Source organism: Hemicordylus capensis, chromosome 2 (genome assembly GCF_027244095.1).
Source record: "Hemicordylus capensis ecotype Gifberg chromosome 2, rHemCap1.1.pri, whole genome shotgun sequence".
In the NCBI taxonomy this organism is placed as follows: domain Eukaryota; kingdom Metazoa; phylum Chordata; class Lepidosauria; order Squamata; family Cordylidae; genus Hemicordylus; species Hemicordylus capensis.
This window is the reverse complement of record NC_069658.1, coordinates 378,757,261-378,771,653: the sequence shown is the minus strand read 5'-3', so window position 1 is coordinate 378,771,653 and position 14,393 is coordinate 378,757,261. Positions and strand designations below refer to the sequence as shown.

Below are 14,393 nucleotides of genomic sequence, written 5' to 3'. Positions count from 1 at the left end.
GGGGAAATTCCAAACCAATGCAGGGGAAAAAAATCAACAGTGCTTTTAGAAAGAAAGAAAAAAACTAAACAGAGAGAAAGAGAAAGAGAGAAGGAAACGAGACATGGGTTGGGTAGAATCAAGCCTGGCTTTTGAGTTTTACGACTCTGAAATTAATTTGCTGGATTCCTAAAGCTAACCTGACAGCTTGTCCCTTGTTAAGACAGGCTCATTACTTTTGTGACCTTCTGGTACTTACATTAGGTATATACCTCCAGATCTAGCCAAGATGTGCAGATTAAAAATACATTGACTGACCCCTTCTTTCATTCACCACCCCCATCTTCCACCAATAACAGACAGAGCCAGTGATCATGACTGCAGCTTTCTTTTTAAAAACAAAAACAAAAACAAAAAACAGGCAGAAAAGGAAAGGAAAAAACAAAACCAAATAAAATCACCCAGGATTGATTAGGAATTTTAAAAGAAAAGAAAGAAAAAGCAGTAAGAAAGAAAATTAAAAATTTCCACATCAAAGTGGTTAGTAAATTAGAATAATTTATATGTATTCTAGAAAAGGTTATTTTCTATGAGTTTCTCTGGTTTCCACATCATCTTGATAGCAGAGCACACAAAAAAAGTTAAGAAAGGAGAAAAAAGGCTCCTTGAGACAGTTCAGGTTATTGCTGGGGTGGGGGTGGGGAGATAACTCAACTGATAACTCAGCTTGGGAATTATCTCCAAACAATCATATAAGCTAAAAGAAAAATTCCCACAGAGAAAGATGGATCGCAAGTGGAACAACTGATGCTCAGATTTATCCACACACCTAATTCACTTTGCTTTTCAGAGTGTGGGGGATGACAAAGTCACCCTGTTTCAAAGGGGCACCTCTTAGCATGGACTACAGAATGTTCCGCACAGAAATCAGTCCACATACGGCAAGAGACTCAAAAGAACACCCTCACTTCAGCAAACAGCTGATTTTTAAAAAACCTGTTTCAGGAGAGCATTAAATTTGTGCTTTACACCCTGATCTGAGTGTGCGACCTGGAAAGAATTCCTAGTGATTGCAAGTGACATTTACTTTCATGTGCATTTAGGATGCAAAGTATAAATTTCCACTGGGATCGCACAGTCTGCTTAGATAGGTTTGATAATGGGCGGCGGAGAGGATAGCTCAAAGTATGTACAAGGGCCTCGAAAAATTTGCATAAATCTCAAGGGAATTTTTGAAAATGTCCAATCTGCAATCAAAATTATAATTTTTTAAAAACAACAACAACACCCTCCAACTGTTCTGCATTGTGACAAAAGTGTATAAGTAAATCCCAGAAACTTTAAGCATCTCTTAAAAATCAGGAATTGGGATTTAATTTTTTTTAAAAAAGGAAAGATAGAAGTAGTGGTTGAGGTAGGCCAAGGTACCCGGTTTGTTGCCATGGAAACATGAAGAAAGGAGCAGAGAGAATCAGTTGAATGATAAAAAGACGCGGAGAACGGTTTGGAAAAGTGTATTTCCCCTGAAGGAAGCAAAACCAGAGAGAGGATGGCCACAGCTCAGACATTAATGGTGCTTCCCCTCCACATGTGAGCAAGGAAAAATGGAAAGGTTTGGAGGGACAGTTGTTAGATGATTGCTTTAGATCCTTTATTTGCTAGGTGTTGTTTAGTTATTGGAAGCTTTGTTTCTGGAGTGGGGGAAGCCAATTGGAATTAGTGAGACCAAAGAGAGAAGAGGTGGGGAAACCGAGGGAAGGGAAGGTGGAAGGTTAGGAGAAGGATTGGGGAGAAAAGGTAAAGGAAGGTCACATTAAATATGGCCACAGAGAAAAAACAAGGTGCTGGGTTAGGGGTGGGGTCAGTGGTAATGTTGTTGTTTACCTTTCTGTTCCACTTCTACTTTATGCATCGGAAGGGAGAGAAGAAAAATATATTGAAAAAAAAAGGTGCAAGAAGGAAAAAAAAGAGAAAAGAGATTAAATTGCTTTTGTTTCTCCCCCCCACCTAAAGAAACCATTTTTTTCTTTCTTAAACTGTAAATCTCCCCTCCCATCATCCCACCAACCCAACAAACACCAGCCCCTCCCGCTTTGGAATGGTTTCAAGGCAGAGAGCGTGTTGGGTTTGGTGGTGGTAGTTGTAATTTTCATATTTCTTTTCTTCCTTACATCATCTGATCAGTTTGAGGTTTACGGTTTTGTGTTTGCTTTTGTTTTTAGGTTTTGTGCCAGCGACATTGCCCTTCAGAAGAAAAGTCAGAAATCAAAACCAACCAGAAATGACAACAGAGGAACAGAACACAAAAGGGGGCTGCAGGACAGAGAGCATTTGAAGGGAGGGAAGGGCAGGAGTGGGGAGAGGAAGAACAAGCAGAAAAGTGAGAAAGGAAGACGGCAAGAGTTGGAAGAGAGAGAAAAACACCCCAAAATCTACTCTTATTTTCTAAGAAAGGTTGACTCACCCTGACTATAAAAACATTGCCTATCTAGCAGACTACCACATGAACCAGCCTGCTTATCTATCTGAATATCCATCCATGCTCTGTCCTGACTTAAAATCCTAATGTTAAACTATGTACTGATATACATATCCACATGTTCACATTATAAATACATCTCACTACTTTCTTCAGTCTTTCCCCCCCAGTAATTGGACTGATCTGCCTTGCAACTGTTGATACCTTGAATGCAGATATACAAGATGCTGCCTTATGCAGTCCAGTGATTCACCTACTGAGAACTCTGACAGTAGCTCTGCAGAGCCTCTCAGGAGGAAGAATTTTCAAGCCCTGCAATTAGGGACTATGGAGGGTTGAACCCAGGCCTTTATTAATACAAGGCAAACCATGAACTCTGCCACTGAGCTGCAGCCTCCTAGCCACATTTACATGCCAGTTATGCCCCCCAAACAGATAGCTCTTCAAATCACATTTTCAAAATAAAAATATCAGTTTGAATCATCTTTAAAATTACAATATGGTAGCATTAAGGCACGTAGGGCTGTTTCACATAATCGAGCCCATGTCAGTTAAACAAAAATTGGAAATACCAGCTGCATGCATGCACCTGGCACATACCAAATCAGCATTAAGTGGACATTGACAAGCAGAGTTCAAATCTAAGATTATGGATTCTTGCTTAATGTCAGTTTGGTGCAGTGCCAAGAAGAGATCACCAAAAATCCTGAATAATCCCAGCATGGTGCACGTACCCATCAGGATCTTTAGTTTTCATTTAAATGTCATGGGATAGACTTAGGTGGGTACCCTAAGTGTTATTTCCAGTGCCCTCTGCAGGTATGTATAAATTATTTGTATGGAGCAAGAGGAGTGCCTTCCCCTTTACTGTGGCACACTAGCCCTGACCCAGAACAGTCGCTTAAGAAGTATACAAACATCATGGAGAAAGGGAAAAGGAAAACCTTGCTGTAGGAAAATCCTGTTATCTGTCTCCTTATTTCAAACCACAGCTGTCTCCCCAGTGTTCCATGCAGTGACTTGCAAGATGCTTGAGGTCTAGTCAGCTTCATTCCTAAGGGAACCTGTCCTTCTATTATTTTTTAAAAGGGCTAGATGTGCATATATGTGGATAACACACATCTTACCACATAAACTTTTAAAGGAAAAAAATTAAAACAGTTTTCTAAGATACATCTTGGTTATAAGAATTTGCAAAACTGGCTTGACTAGTGGCCATGATAGAAAAACTGAAAGATATGCCATGGACAATTACAGCATTGCAACATTGCTTACAAGCTTTTGAAAAGTTATCATCTGTACACAACTTAGGAGTGGGAAGTGGGGTGGGAAAGTTTCCCACAAGCAGACATTCTAACATATACAGGTGAAACTCGGAAAATTAGAATATCGTGCAAAAGTCCATTAATTTCAGTAATGCAAATTAAAAGGTGAAACATGGAACCAAGAAGACAAGGATTGTAGAATAGAACAATATCGGACCTCTGAAAAGTATAAGCATGCATATGTATTCAGTACTTGGTTTGGGCCCCTTTTGCAGCAATTACTGCCTCAATGCGGCGTGGCATGGATGCTATCAGCCTGTGGCACTGATGAGGTATTATGGAAGACCAGGATGCTTCATTAGCGGCCTTCAGCAATTCTGCATTGTTTGGTCTCATGTCTCTCATCCTTCTCTTGGCAATGCCCCATAGATTCTCTATGGGGTCAGGTCAGGCGAGTTTGCTGGCCAATCAAGCACAGTACACTGTATACTTTTCAGAGGTCCGATATTGTTCTATTCTTCAATCCTTGTCTTCTTGGTTCCATGTAATATTCTAATTTTCTGAGATTGTGGATTTGGGGTTTTCATGAGCTGTACGCCATGATCATCACAATTATAACAAATTAAGGCTTGACTTATCTCGCTTTGCATGTAATGCGTCTGTCTCATATATCAGTTTCACCTTTTAATTTGCATTACTGAAATTAATGGACTTTTGCACGATATTCTAATTTTCCGAGTTTCACCTGTATGTTTTCCAAGTGTGTGCCATAAGTTAGGAACATAAGAAGATGCCTTATACTGAGTCAGACAACTAGTCGATCTAGCTCAGTATTGTCTACACAGACTGGCAGCGGCTTCTCCATAGTTGCAGGCTGAGCCTCTCTCAGCCCTATCTTGGAGATGCCAGGAAGGGAACTTGGAACTTGCTGCATGCAAACATGCATGCTCATCCCAGAGAGGCCTTGTCCCCTCGGGAATATCTTAGAGCGCTCACAGGTAGTCTCCCATTCAAATGCTAAAAAGGGCAGACCCTGCTTAGCAAAGGGGACAATTCATGCTTTCTACCAGGAGAACAGCTCTCTCACACTTGGTTGCTCACACTTCAAAACACATGCTTCCCTTCACCTTCTGTGGCATTTCAGGGCTTAGAAAACTCAGACTTGATGTCATTCCATCCCTCTACAGAAGTCAAGGGCTTCAGAAGTCCAACTACCTTTAACTACACTTCAAATAAGTGCCATTGCTTTCAGTGGAGGGCCAGGCCTCTAGAAAGGCAGCAAGCAGGCAACTACATTCTACTTTTCTGTGCTTCATGTCACCATCTGCTCGGAGACTGATGTAAGCAGAGGGTAGAAAGGTAAAACCTAAAACCAACAACTGTGTTCCTTCTTTCTGTCTAGATTCTTGTGTCAAAGAATCACACCAGTCCATGGCAGTTTGGATCCTATAGTTGGTTGCCAACACCGAGCTGGCTCATATTATATTCCAGGTTGGATGGGACAGTTGGAGCATTGGTGTGCGGCTGATACTGAATCGGTAACATGGCCTTGCTCCAGTGAGGACATGGCCTGAGAAGAGGCTTATAAACACAAATGGAACCTCCACACTGAGAAACAATGTGCCACCGAGTACCAGGTGTAGGGTTGGGTGTTGCCTTCAGGCCCTGCTTGTGGGCATCCTGGAACCATCTGACCAGCCACTGTGGAAAACAGGTTTGCTGGACTAGATGACCTTGAGGTCTGATCCAGCAGAGTTCTTATCTCTTAAGATTACAGTGGGGCTGTTGCTCCTCACCTGGGAAGGTGAATTCTTACCAGAAGAAGCAAAGAAGGCAGGTTGTTGGAGGCTGACTTTGCCCCATGAAAAAGCAGACGACATCAACAAAACTGGCATAAGCAAGGAAGGTAACTGAATGAAATCCTAGCATATAAAAGAACATTTCAAGGTACTCTTTGTACATATTAATGGTGTTAACAGTCCATCTTACAGTGCTGGAAAAACTTGTGATTTTATATATGTTATTCTATTTTAAATGTTTTAGAGAAGACTACACAGTCCTGGATATTTATGGAGGGTGGACTAGATTATCTTTGTGGCATCTTTAAAATTTGCTTCTATTGTTCTCTTTTGGGGGGTTTCAGTGCACTAATTATGGAAGGTTAATCTCGTCTTCAATTAGCTAGGAAGCATAGCATTTCTCAATGAAGGGTTGCAGAAACATTATGAAATGACACAGTAACAAAGAAATAAAAGGCAGTTATTTTTAGTTTTTTACAATTTTCATCCAAATTTCTGACTTAAGGGTATCAGACAGTAACTGAAGGACTTATAATTCCTTTTGTTATATAGACTGCTTTATTGTTTGTTTGTTTGGCATATTTGTATACTGCCCAAAATGCAAGTCTCTGGGTGGTTGAGAACTTTTTTGGTGATGATCAGTATAATAATAATAATAATAATAATAATAATAATAATAATAATAATAAAGCAGCTTTACTGGGAACAGCCTATATTCTGCGATGATATCTATAACAACAGCAACAACATTGACAATAAAATTCTGGCATCCCAGGTCCTTGGGAAGGACTCGATGTCTGGATAAAACAAAACAGTCAACACCTGTCTGACTGTGTAAATAAATAAATAATAAACTTCTACAACTACTACTTTGATCAAATCTTAACATTAAACTGAATACAGATGAACTACAGAGACACACAATAGTTAGAAAACAAGTTGATCTTAATGCCAGGAGTCAGCATAACTATACAAGTGAAACCTGATTAAGTGCACATAATGTGGACTGAACAAAGGAAAGGGAAAGGAGATAGACCAGCAGCTTTGCAGCTCAAAAGAGCAGAACTTCAGCCCATGATTTGCCAAAGTACCAACATAGAACCATAATTTATGGACCTATGTGGATCCCAGCTCTCCACAGATGCAAAGAAGATAACTCTTCTGCCTTGCTTTAGGGAGTATGTATGAAAATCAATTTTTTAAAGACTGCAATTTATGGAGATACTGAAACAAACAAGATCAGAGATGCCCAAAGAGGCTGTTCTTCAAATTTAAAACCAGATTGTCTGTTTCAAGACTAGAGAGCTCCCAGTAAACAAATCAGGGTGGGGTGGGGTGGAGTTTTTGTTTTGTTTTAAAGTAAACATTGTATGTTGTATGTTTGGCTTGTTCTGCAGGTTCTTGCATCCTTTGAGAGAAAATGTTTCAAATTCCTAACCATCCTAAAACCAACTTGTAACACTGGTGTCCCAGTTCTATAAAGGATTTGGCCTGGCCCATAATGAAAGCCAAGAGAGTGGGTGAAATGAGCTGCTTCCCATATATGCATTAGTCATTTTCCAAAATTTCATTCAAGCCCCACAAAAGTGTCTGGGGGGGGGGGATCTCCTACAAAAATGTGTTAGCTGGAAACATGCTTATACAGTTAAGGCATGAGTAGCTCTCCAGAATTAGTTTATGCACATAAAGTCAACAAGACTACAAAGGATGATGTCAGTTTCCTAAAGGCTGATGCTACTCTGACAGTGAGGTAACCTCTTGTCTGAAGAGGGGAAGGTAGCCACCTAATGGTGCAGTGGGGAAATGACTTGACTATCAAGCCAGAGGTTGCTGGTTCAAATCCCCACTGGTATATTTCCCAGACTATGGGAAACACATATAACGGGCATCAGCGATATAGGAAGATGCTGAAAGGTATAATCTCATACTGTGTGGGAGGAGGCAATGGTAAACCCCTCCTGTATTCTACCAAAGACAACCACAGGGCTCTCTGGTTGCCAGGAGTTGACACCAACTCGACAGCACACTTTACCTGAAGAGGGGACAGAAACTGAGGCAAAGAAAAGTGGTCTTGTCTGATGCAGTTGCAGTCTGTCACTAAGTCTTGCATTGTTTGCTAGTCTTGTGAGCAAGAGAACTCTTTATCTAGTTTGGCCCCGAGGCTGGTGCACAAGAACTGTTGAAACATCATGTGCCACTCTGGCTTCCTAGCCAGAAGTACAGTCAGAAGACAGGGAGAGGGAATGGAAGAGCAAGAGTGGAAAAATCCAGAGTAAAAAGAGACCACACCCAGAAGTACCCATTAATGTAGTCAAGGGAACAGAGTCATAGCTAATTGGAGAGGACATCTGGGGCCCCCCATTCTGCCCAGAGGCACTCTTTAGACTGGTGGAAGTCCAGTCCAGGTGGAAGTCCAGTCCTCAGCACAAGGGGGCGGGCTCCAAATGTCCCGGCGGAGGCTGGGAGTGGCTATGCTACTCTGAGGGCTGCAGGCCACTCATGGCTCACCTGCCGATCTCCTGTTATGTGTGCCGGGCTGCGAGGTGGGAGCTAAGCTGAGCTGAGTGGGCCTGCCTGCAGCACCCTGCAGCCACCTGCCTCCTCAGAGGCTAAGGCACTGCACCTGGGCAGGGCCTCACCAGGCCATCACGTGCAAAGGGCTATGGCCTCGAGCTCCAGAGAGTCCAAGCGAGTTCTCCCCTGTCATTTCGGCAGCGCTTGCTGCCTGACAACATCTATTTCCCTTTCTATCCCTCAGTGGAGGGGAAGAAAGGGAAATAAAGGCTGTCAGGCAGCAAATGCAGCCTGAAAAGGACATGGGAGAGCTCGCTTGGGACTCCCTGGAGCTCGAGTGTGGGGAGTTCTCTTGGGGCTCTTCCAGAGCCAAAGCCATGCCCCGTGCACGTGACATCATGGGGCCGGACCCAGGCCGCCGTTCAGCTGGCTCTGCACCTGGGCTGAGGGCTGCCACAGGCAGGCCTGCTCAGCTAAGTCCCCACTGCCTGGCACGCATAACAAAAGATGGGCCAGTGGGCTGCAGGCTGACTAGCCACCCTCAGAGTAGTGCATTGGCTCAGCCTCCCCCAGCCTCCACCTGCCTGGGGCAGCAGAAGACCAGCAGGCAGAGAGTGGGCAGAATAGTGCAGTCAGCTAATTTAAATACCGTGACTCTCAATGCAAAATATGGTATGTGCAGGTCAGTGGGAAGTATCTTCATAATTTTTTCTAAAACAACAATATTTTGTTCAATCACATTTCTCTTGCTACACTGCAAGAGAAAAGCAAAGCAGCTCCAACTTCCTGTGTGTTTTCTGAATGGGGGTCCCTCTTTCCCACCCAGCCCCCAAACTGTATTTAAAAAAAAATCAAATATACCAAGGTCTTCCCACCCCACCCAACCACCTTGTTTTTTACATCACATTCTTCCAAATTCAGTTGCTCAGGTTGGGGGCGGGGGAGTGCTCCAAAGTCCTTCAGATGATCATGCTTAGCTTGCAGTGGTGGTGGTGGTGGGGACCTCCAAAGGCCTTTACTTGATGGTGATCAACTTGCAGTGGTGGTTGGGGCAAAGGCATTTAGGTGATGTTGAATGCAAAGGCATTCAGGTGGTGATGATGGAGCATTCAGGTGATGATGCTTAACCTGAAGCAGGGGTGGGGGCGGGGGCTCCAAAGGCCTTTAGGTCCAGGCTCCAAAATTACTTAGGTGCACCACTGATTCTGCCAACACTAGTATATAGGCAGGCAACAGAGAAAAACATGGTATCATGAAGCCTGGATGCTTATCATACAATAAAGCCACAGGGAGGTACACCTAGGTAATTTTGGAGCCTGGAAGATAAGCATCATCACCCCCCCACACACACACACACCATGACACAGGCAGTATTTTTAACACATGGGTTCTTGAGGGCACAAAAAGCAACTGAACATTGCATGGACAGTCCTGCCACTTAAATTAGCTGAATACACTACTTTTTACACCAGAACATACTCAAGGAAAGGCAGAAACTATTTTTTCTGTATTTTTAGAAGAAATTATGAATAAGAAGATACTTCCCACTGGTACCACATTTTGCATGGACAGTCCTACCGCTTAAATTAGCTGAATGCACTATTATTTGCACCAGAACATGCTGAGGGAAAGGTAGAAATTTTTATTTATTTATTTTGAGAATAAATTATGAATAAGATACTTCCAACTGACCTGCACATACCACATTTTGCATGGACAGTCCTGCCACTTAAATTACCTAAACCTCACCCCACTTTTATTTTACAAGTTACCATTATCATCGCGTTCCACAGAACACACAATACCCCCAGCTCCAAATGGTTGTACAAGAGCAGACAGCATAGCAATATGTTTCTCTCTCCTTCTCAAACATCCCCTTACAGTGTCCACGGCTGCAGACCCAACTTCTTGTGCTCCTTCTATGGAGTGAGCCTTCTCACTTAATTGCAAAGCTTAATGTAATTGCAAACCTCCAGACTCCGGTAGCATCTCCCTCCATGCAACATGATGCACCCTGGGGGTTGGTGGGGTGACCAGTGCCACACCTTTCCATCACTTGGGAGGCAGGGGCAGACACCACTGGGACACACTGGGCTGGCCAAGCAGTTCCTGGGGAGGCTGTTGCAGCTGCTGAAGCCAAACCAAGCAGTGGGAATCAACGAAGCACTAGAATGCCTAATCATCCCTCAGATATGCTAATCTAGCCATTTTGTAACAATGCCAATGAAAGAGATTTCATAGCTTCCCTCAGTAATTTGTTCCACTACTCAGCTGCTTCTGTGGTTATAAATATTTCCCCGTGTTTAGCCTATGATCCTGCACTTTAAGATCACTCACTCCTTCTACTCCCCTACTCAATGACAACTGCAACTTTTACTTGCCATCTTCTTTATGGAATCTTACATTTGAATATTTGAATATTTGTTACAGTGCTCCATTTAACCTTCTCTTCTTGAGGCTCCTATATGCAGCTTCTCCACCCTATGCCAAGAGTACAGCACCAGTATTGCTTCCTGTGCACTGTCAACAAAGCAATCCAAAATATGCTTTGTAATCACTTCCATCTTAACATACTCTGTGGTAACATTATTACTGAGCCAGCTCCCCCTAGCTGTGCCTAGTGTACATCAGCATTTCTACACTTCCAGTTTAAACCAATTCCAAGACTTCTCGACTGTCATGGCTCCCAGCAAAGAAACCCTGGAAACTGTAGTCCCCTATAGGGAGCCTCTAACAAGGAAAGCTTAGCACCCTTGTGAGAGTGAGACGACAAGGCTGTTCACATGAGCATCCCTACCCAGGATTGAGCAGGCCTACTTGGGGAGGGCTGCTCGTATGAAGCACTGGGATCAAGGCTGATCCTAGCACAGCCCTGCTGGGTAGGGACGTGCATGGTCTGGACCGGCACCGGGGGGGGGTCTCCCTTTAAGGGCGGGCGGGGTAGAACTTACCCCTTCTGCCGCCTTTCCCCCTCCGGCGCTGTCTTTTTTAGTGAAGATTTTGGGGCAGCAGCGTGTCGCCGCGCGCGCATGCGTACTACTCTGAGGGAGACTGCCGGGCGACGACGGGGGCAGGGGCAGCAGCGAAGAATGCTGCCGCCCCAAAATCTTCACTAAAAAGACAGCGCCGGAGGGGGGAAAGCGGCGGGAGGGGTAAGTTCTACCCCCCCGCCCTTAAAGGGAGACCCCCCCCACTCGGTGCCGGTCCGGACTAGTCCAGACCATGCACATCCCTGCTGCTGGGTAGCCTGGGGTTTCCCCCCAGGTTTTTACCCAGGTAAAATGGTGCAAGTGTGCCCTTCCCAGTTGTGTGTCTGCTTGGGCGGCCACAGAGCCGGACACCTAGAGCGCCCAGCTTGTGGGGGAATCCCCCATCTGGAGGTCAGGCTGTGTTCACCTGGCCTCCAGAACGCCACACTGCAGTGGGGCATGCAGTCTGGCCTCCAGAACCCCCACCAGCAGTGGGGCTTGTGTGGGGCTTGTGTGGGACACTGTGCGATCCACCTGTCCCTTAGAAGAAGGAAGATTGGCTGGGGATAAGGTAGTTTCAATCCTGCCTTCCCCTCTGTCCTACGTAAAGGTCACGTAAACTTCCTTTACATTTCACAGGTTTGTTTGGAAGAAGTCACAATGATTAAACCAAATAGGAAACTGATCTCAAACAAATCTTGGGACAGAGAAGAGACAATACTGGTTTTTTTCCAAAGAGCTAAAGGCCACCTGAAACAGAGATAGCTGGTCTCTGTGCATACACTAATCTCTGGTAATCAGGTGTCGTCCCCCACCCCCCGCCCCAATTGTTCCAAAGTTTGGCAAAACCTGTTTGAAGAGAGGACACAGCGGGACAAAAGAAATGAGTGCACACCGAGCAAGCAATGCCTCTCTCAAGCTGCTTTCAACTCCCTTAAGGTGAAGACCGACACAGCATTTGTAGAGCAGTGGGGTCAGTTTCGAAGTGCCCTCATGGCATTCAATACAAATGTATCCTTTCCCTTTCCAGGGTCAAGACTGGGTTGCAGGGGGAGAGGAACCATACTAAAAGTTTGCAACAGAAGTTGGCTGTTGCTGGCTGACTAGTGCTCATGAGATCTCTGAGATCGATCTGGCTAAATGGTCCCAAGGATGTTTTGCATCTGTTTGAAATATATTTTCGTAGTTTTGTTGAACAAACCAAAATGTGAACATATTAATGTGTGTGTGGTGCTTAAAAGGCAACGGGGCGAGGAACAGCTTGATGGAAGCATGAGGAAAGGGGCAATGCTGATGGGGCAAGGTACAGAATTCGATTTGATAGAATGTGTGTCTGACATACAAACTGCAAAACCAGGAGCAAGCTGGGTTCACACCATGGGTGGAGAACCTGGTGTGGCTCCTTTTAAAATATTATATCTGTCTTTGGTGAATAGTACTCTCTGCCTTCAGCCTTGTAGTGTAGCTATGCTGACAGCGTGAAACTTACCTAAATCCTTGAGAAGAGGCCAGTTTACACAACTGTGCCCCTGGATGTTTCGACAGGTGTGCTATTAGTGTGTTACTTTCCTCATTGTGGGTGCTGGGGGCTGCATTTTGTGAATGAGCACAGGGAAGGTGAAATTTTAGGCTGCAATTTTCTTGGGTTAGGAACTGAACATAAGAACATAAGAATAGCCCTGCTGGATCAGGCCCAAGGCCCATCTAGTCCAGCATCCTGTTTCACACAGTGGCCCACCAGATGCTGCTGGAAGCCACAGACAGGAGTTGAGGGCGTGCCCTCTCTCCTGCCATTACTCCCCTGCAACTGGTACTCAGAGGCACCCTGCCCTTGAGGCTGGAGGTGGCCCACAGCCCTCCGACTAGTAGCCATTGATAGACCTCTCCTCCATGAAGTCATCCAAACCCCTCTTAAAGCCATCCAGGTTGTTAGCTGTCACCACATCCTGTGGCAGAGAGTTCCACAAGTGGATCACGCGTTGTGTGAAAAAGTACTTCCGTTTGTTGGTCCTAGACCTCCTGGCAATCAATTTCATGGAGTGACCCCTGGTTCTAGTGTTGTGTGAGAGGGAAAAGAATCTCTCTCTCTCCACTTTCTCCACGCCATGCATGATTTTATAGACCTCTATCATGTCTCCCCGCAGTCGACTTTTTTCTAAACTAAAAAGCCCCAGGTGTTGCAGTCTTGCCTTATAAGAAAGGTGCTCTAGTCCCCTGATCATCTTGGTTGCCTTCTTCTGTACCTTCTCCAGTTCAACAATGTCCTTTTTAAGATGTGGTGACCAGAATTGTACGCAGTACTCCAAGTGTGGTCGCACCATAGTTTTGTATAAGGTCATTATAATGTTAGCCTCCAGGTTGGGCTCAACAATTCTGTTTGCACCCTAGAGTTCCTATATCAGCACACTAAATCCCAGACTGCTACTCTCCCATTTCTTTGCTTGATTTTCAGAAGAGTTTGTCTATCTGCAGAAAACCCACTTACTTCTGGGAGAGCATGTAGGCATGACTGTGATACACTAAAGAAGCATACAAGCAACCAATTCCCTGTATAAGTTGTGGCATCCTAACAAGTTCCTCAAATATACACAGCCTGTTATTTTAAAAAATCTCTCAACAGAGGGGAACCAAAGCAACCCTGGACTAGGAAAAGAGCAAAGAAAGCAAGCGACAGAAAACTGGGAGTGAAAGAAGAAGAAAGCAGAAAGGGAAAGGAGCAGGCAGAAGGTAGGGAAGAGGGAGGTTGTGTTTTGAAAAATATTGACACAATAATAACAATTCACTTTAAAAAATTCAAAACCAAGAATCAGACATGTTAAATGAATTGTTTTGTTTTTCCATAAGTCAGATTGGCCCCTGAGGAAGGAAGATCATTGTATGGTTAGAGTGGAGGCAGCTGCAAAGGAAGGGAAGCAAAAGGATCTGACAACATAGGCCCCTCCCACCTCTGCCATCCCGGTTTTATCCACCCCTCTCCCCCCAGGTCTCCAGTTTCCTGTGCTTTCGCCTCCCATCACCTGCCCCAGTCCTGACCCCACTGACAACAGCACTGGATCAAGCAATTCCCTGCTTAAAGAGGCAGGAAAGGGCAGCCAGCAGAGAGAAGCAGAAAAAAACAAGAGATGTGGGGAAGTTATGGTTGGAGCAGAAGCTGAGTTCTGGTTCTAGAAGATGTGAAGCACATAATACAGTGGATGAGATACCTACTAGCAGCAGGATTCTTTCACTTGAAGAAGTCCCACTGGGGCTGCCATGACTGCCAGCTTGATTTTCAGCAACAAAGCGGGACTCTTCGAGATACTTAGCGCTGTATTAGCATCTCTCCTACCATTATGCCCCAACTGATGTGAGCTGAGCAAACAACATGTGAATTCAAGATAGAATCCCT

The 14,393-nt window shown here is 44.5% G+C and overlaps 1 protein-coding gene across 10 annotated transcripts in view; it reads right to left on the bottom strand.

Annotated features, from left to right (window-relative positions):
* ADGRL1 (adhesion G protein-coupled receptor L1) overlaps positions 1-14,393 on the bottom strand; it is a 184,042-nt gene that overhangs the window by 55,859 nt on the left and 113,790 nt on the right. For 8 of the 10 annotated variants that reach the window (XM_053299307.1, XM_053299297.1, XM_053299300.1 and 5 more), the window contains one exon: positions 1,864-1,881. The exons of 1 other annotated variant lie outside the window; for it this stretch is intronic. In XM_053299307.1, coding sequence (XP_053155282.1) covers positions 1,864-1,881 — 18 coding nt within the window. Of the gene's footprint in view, positions 1-1,407; positions 1,548-1,863; positions 1,882-14,393 lie in introns of those variants that run through there. One more of the 10 variants, XM_053299304.1, reaches the window with a different exon arrangement.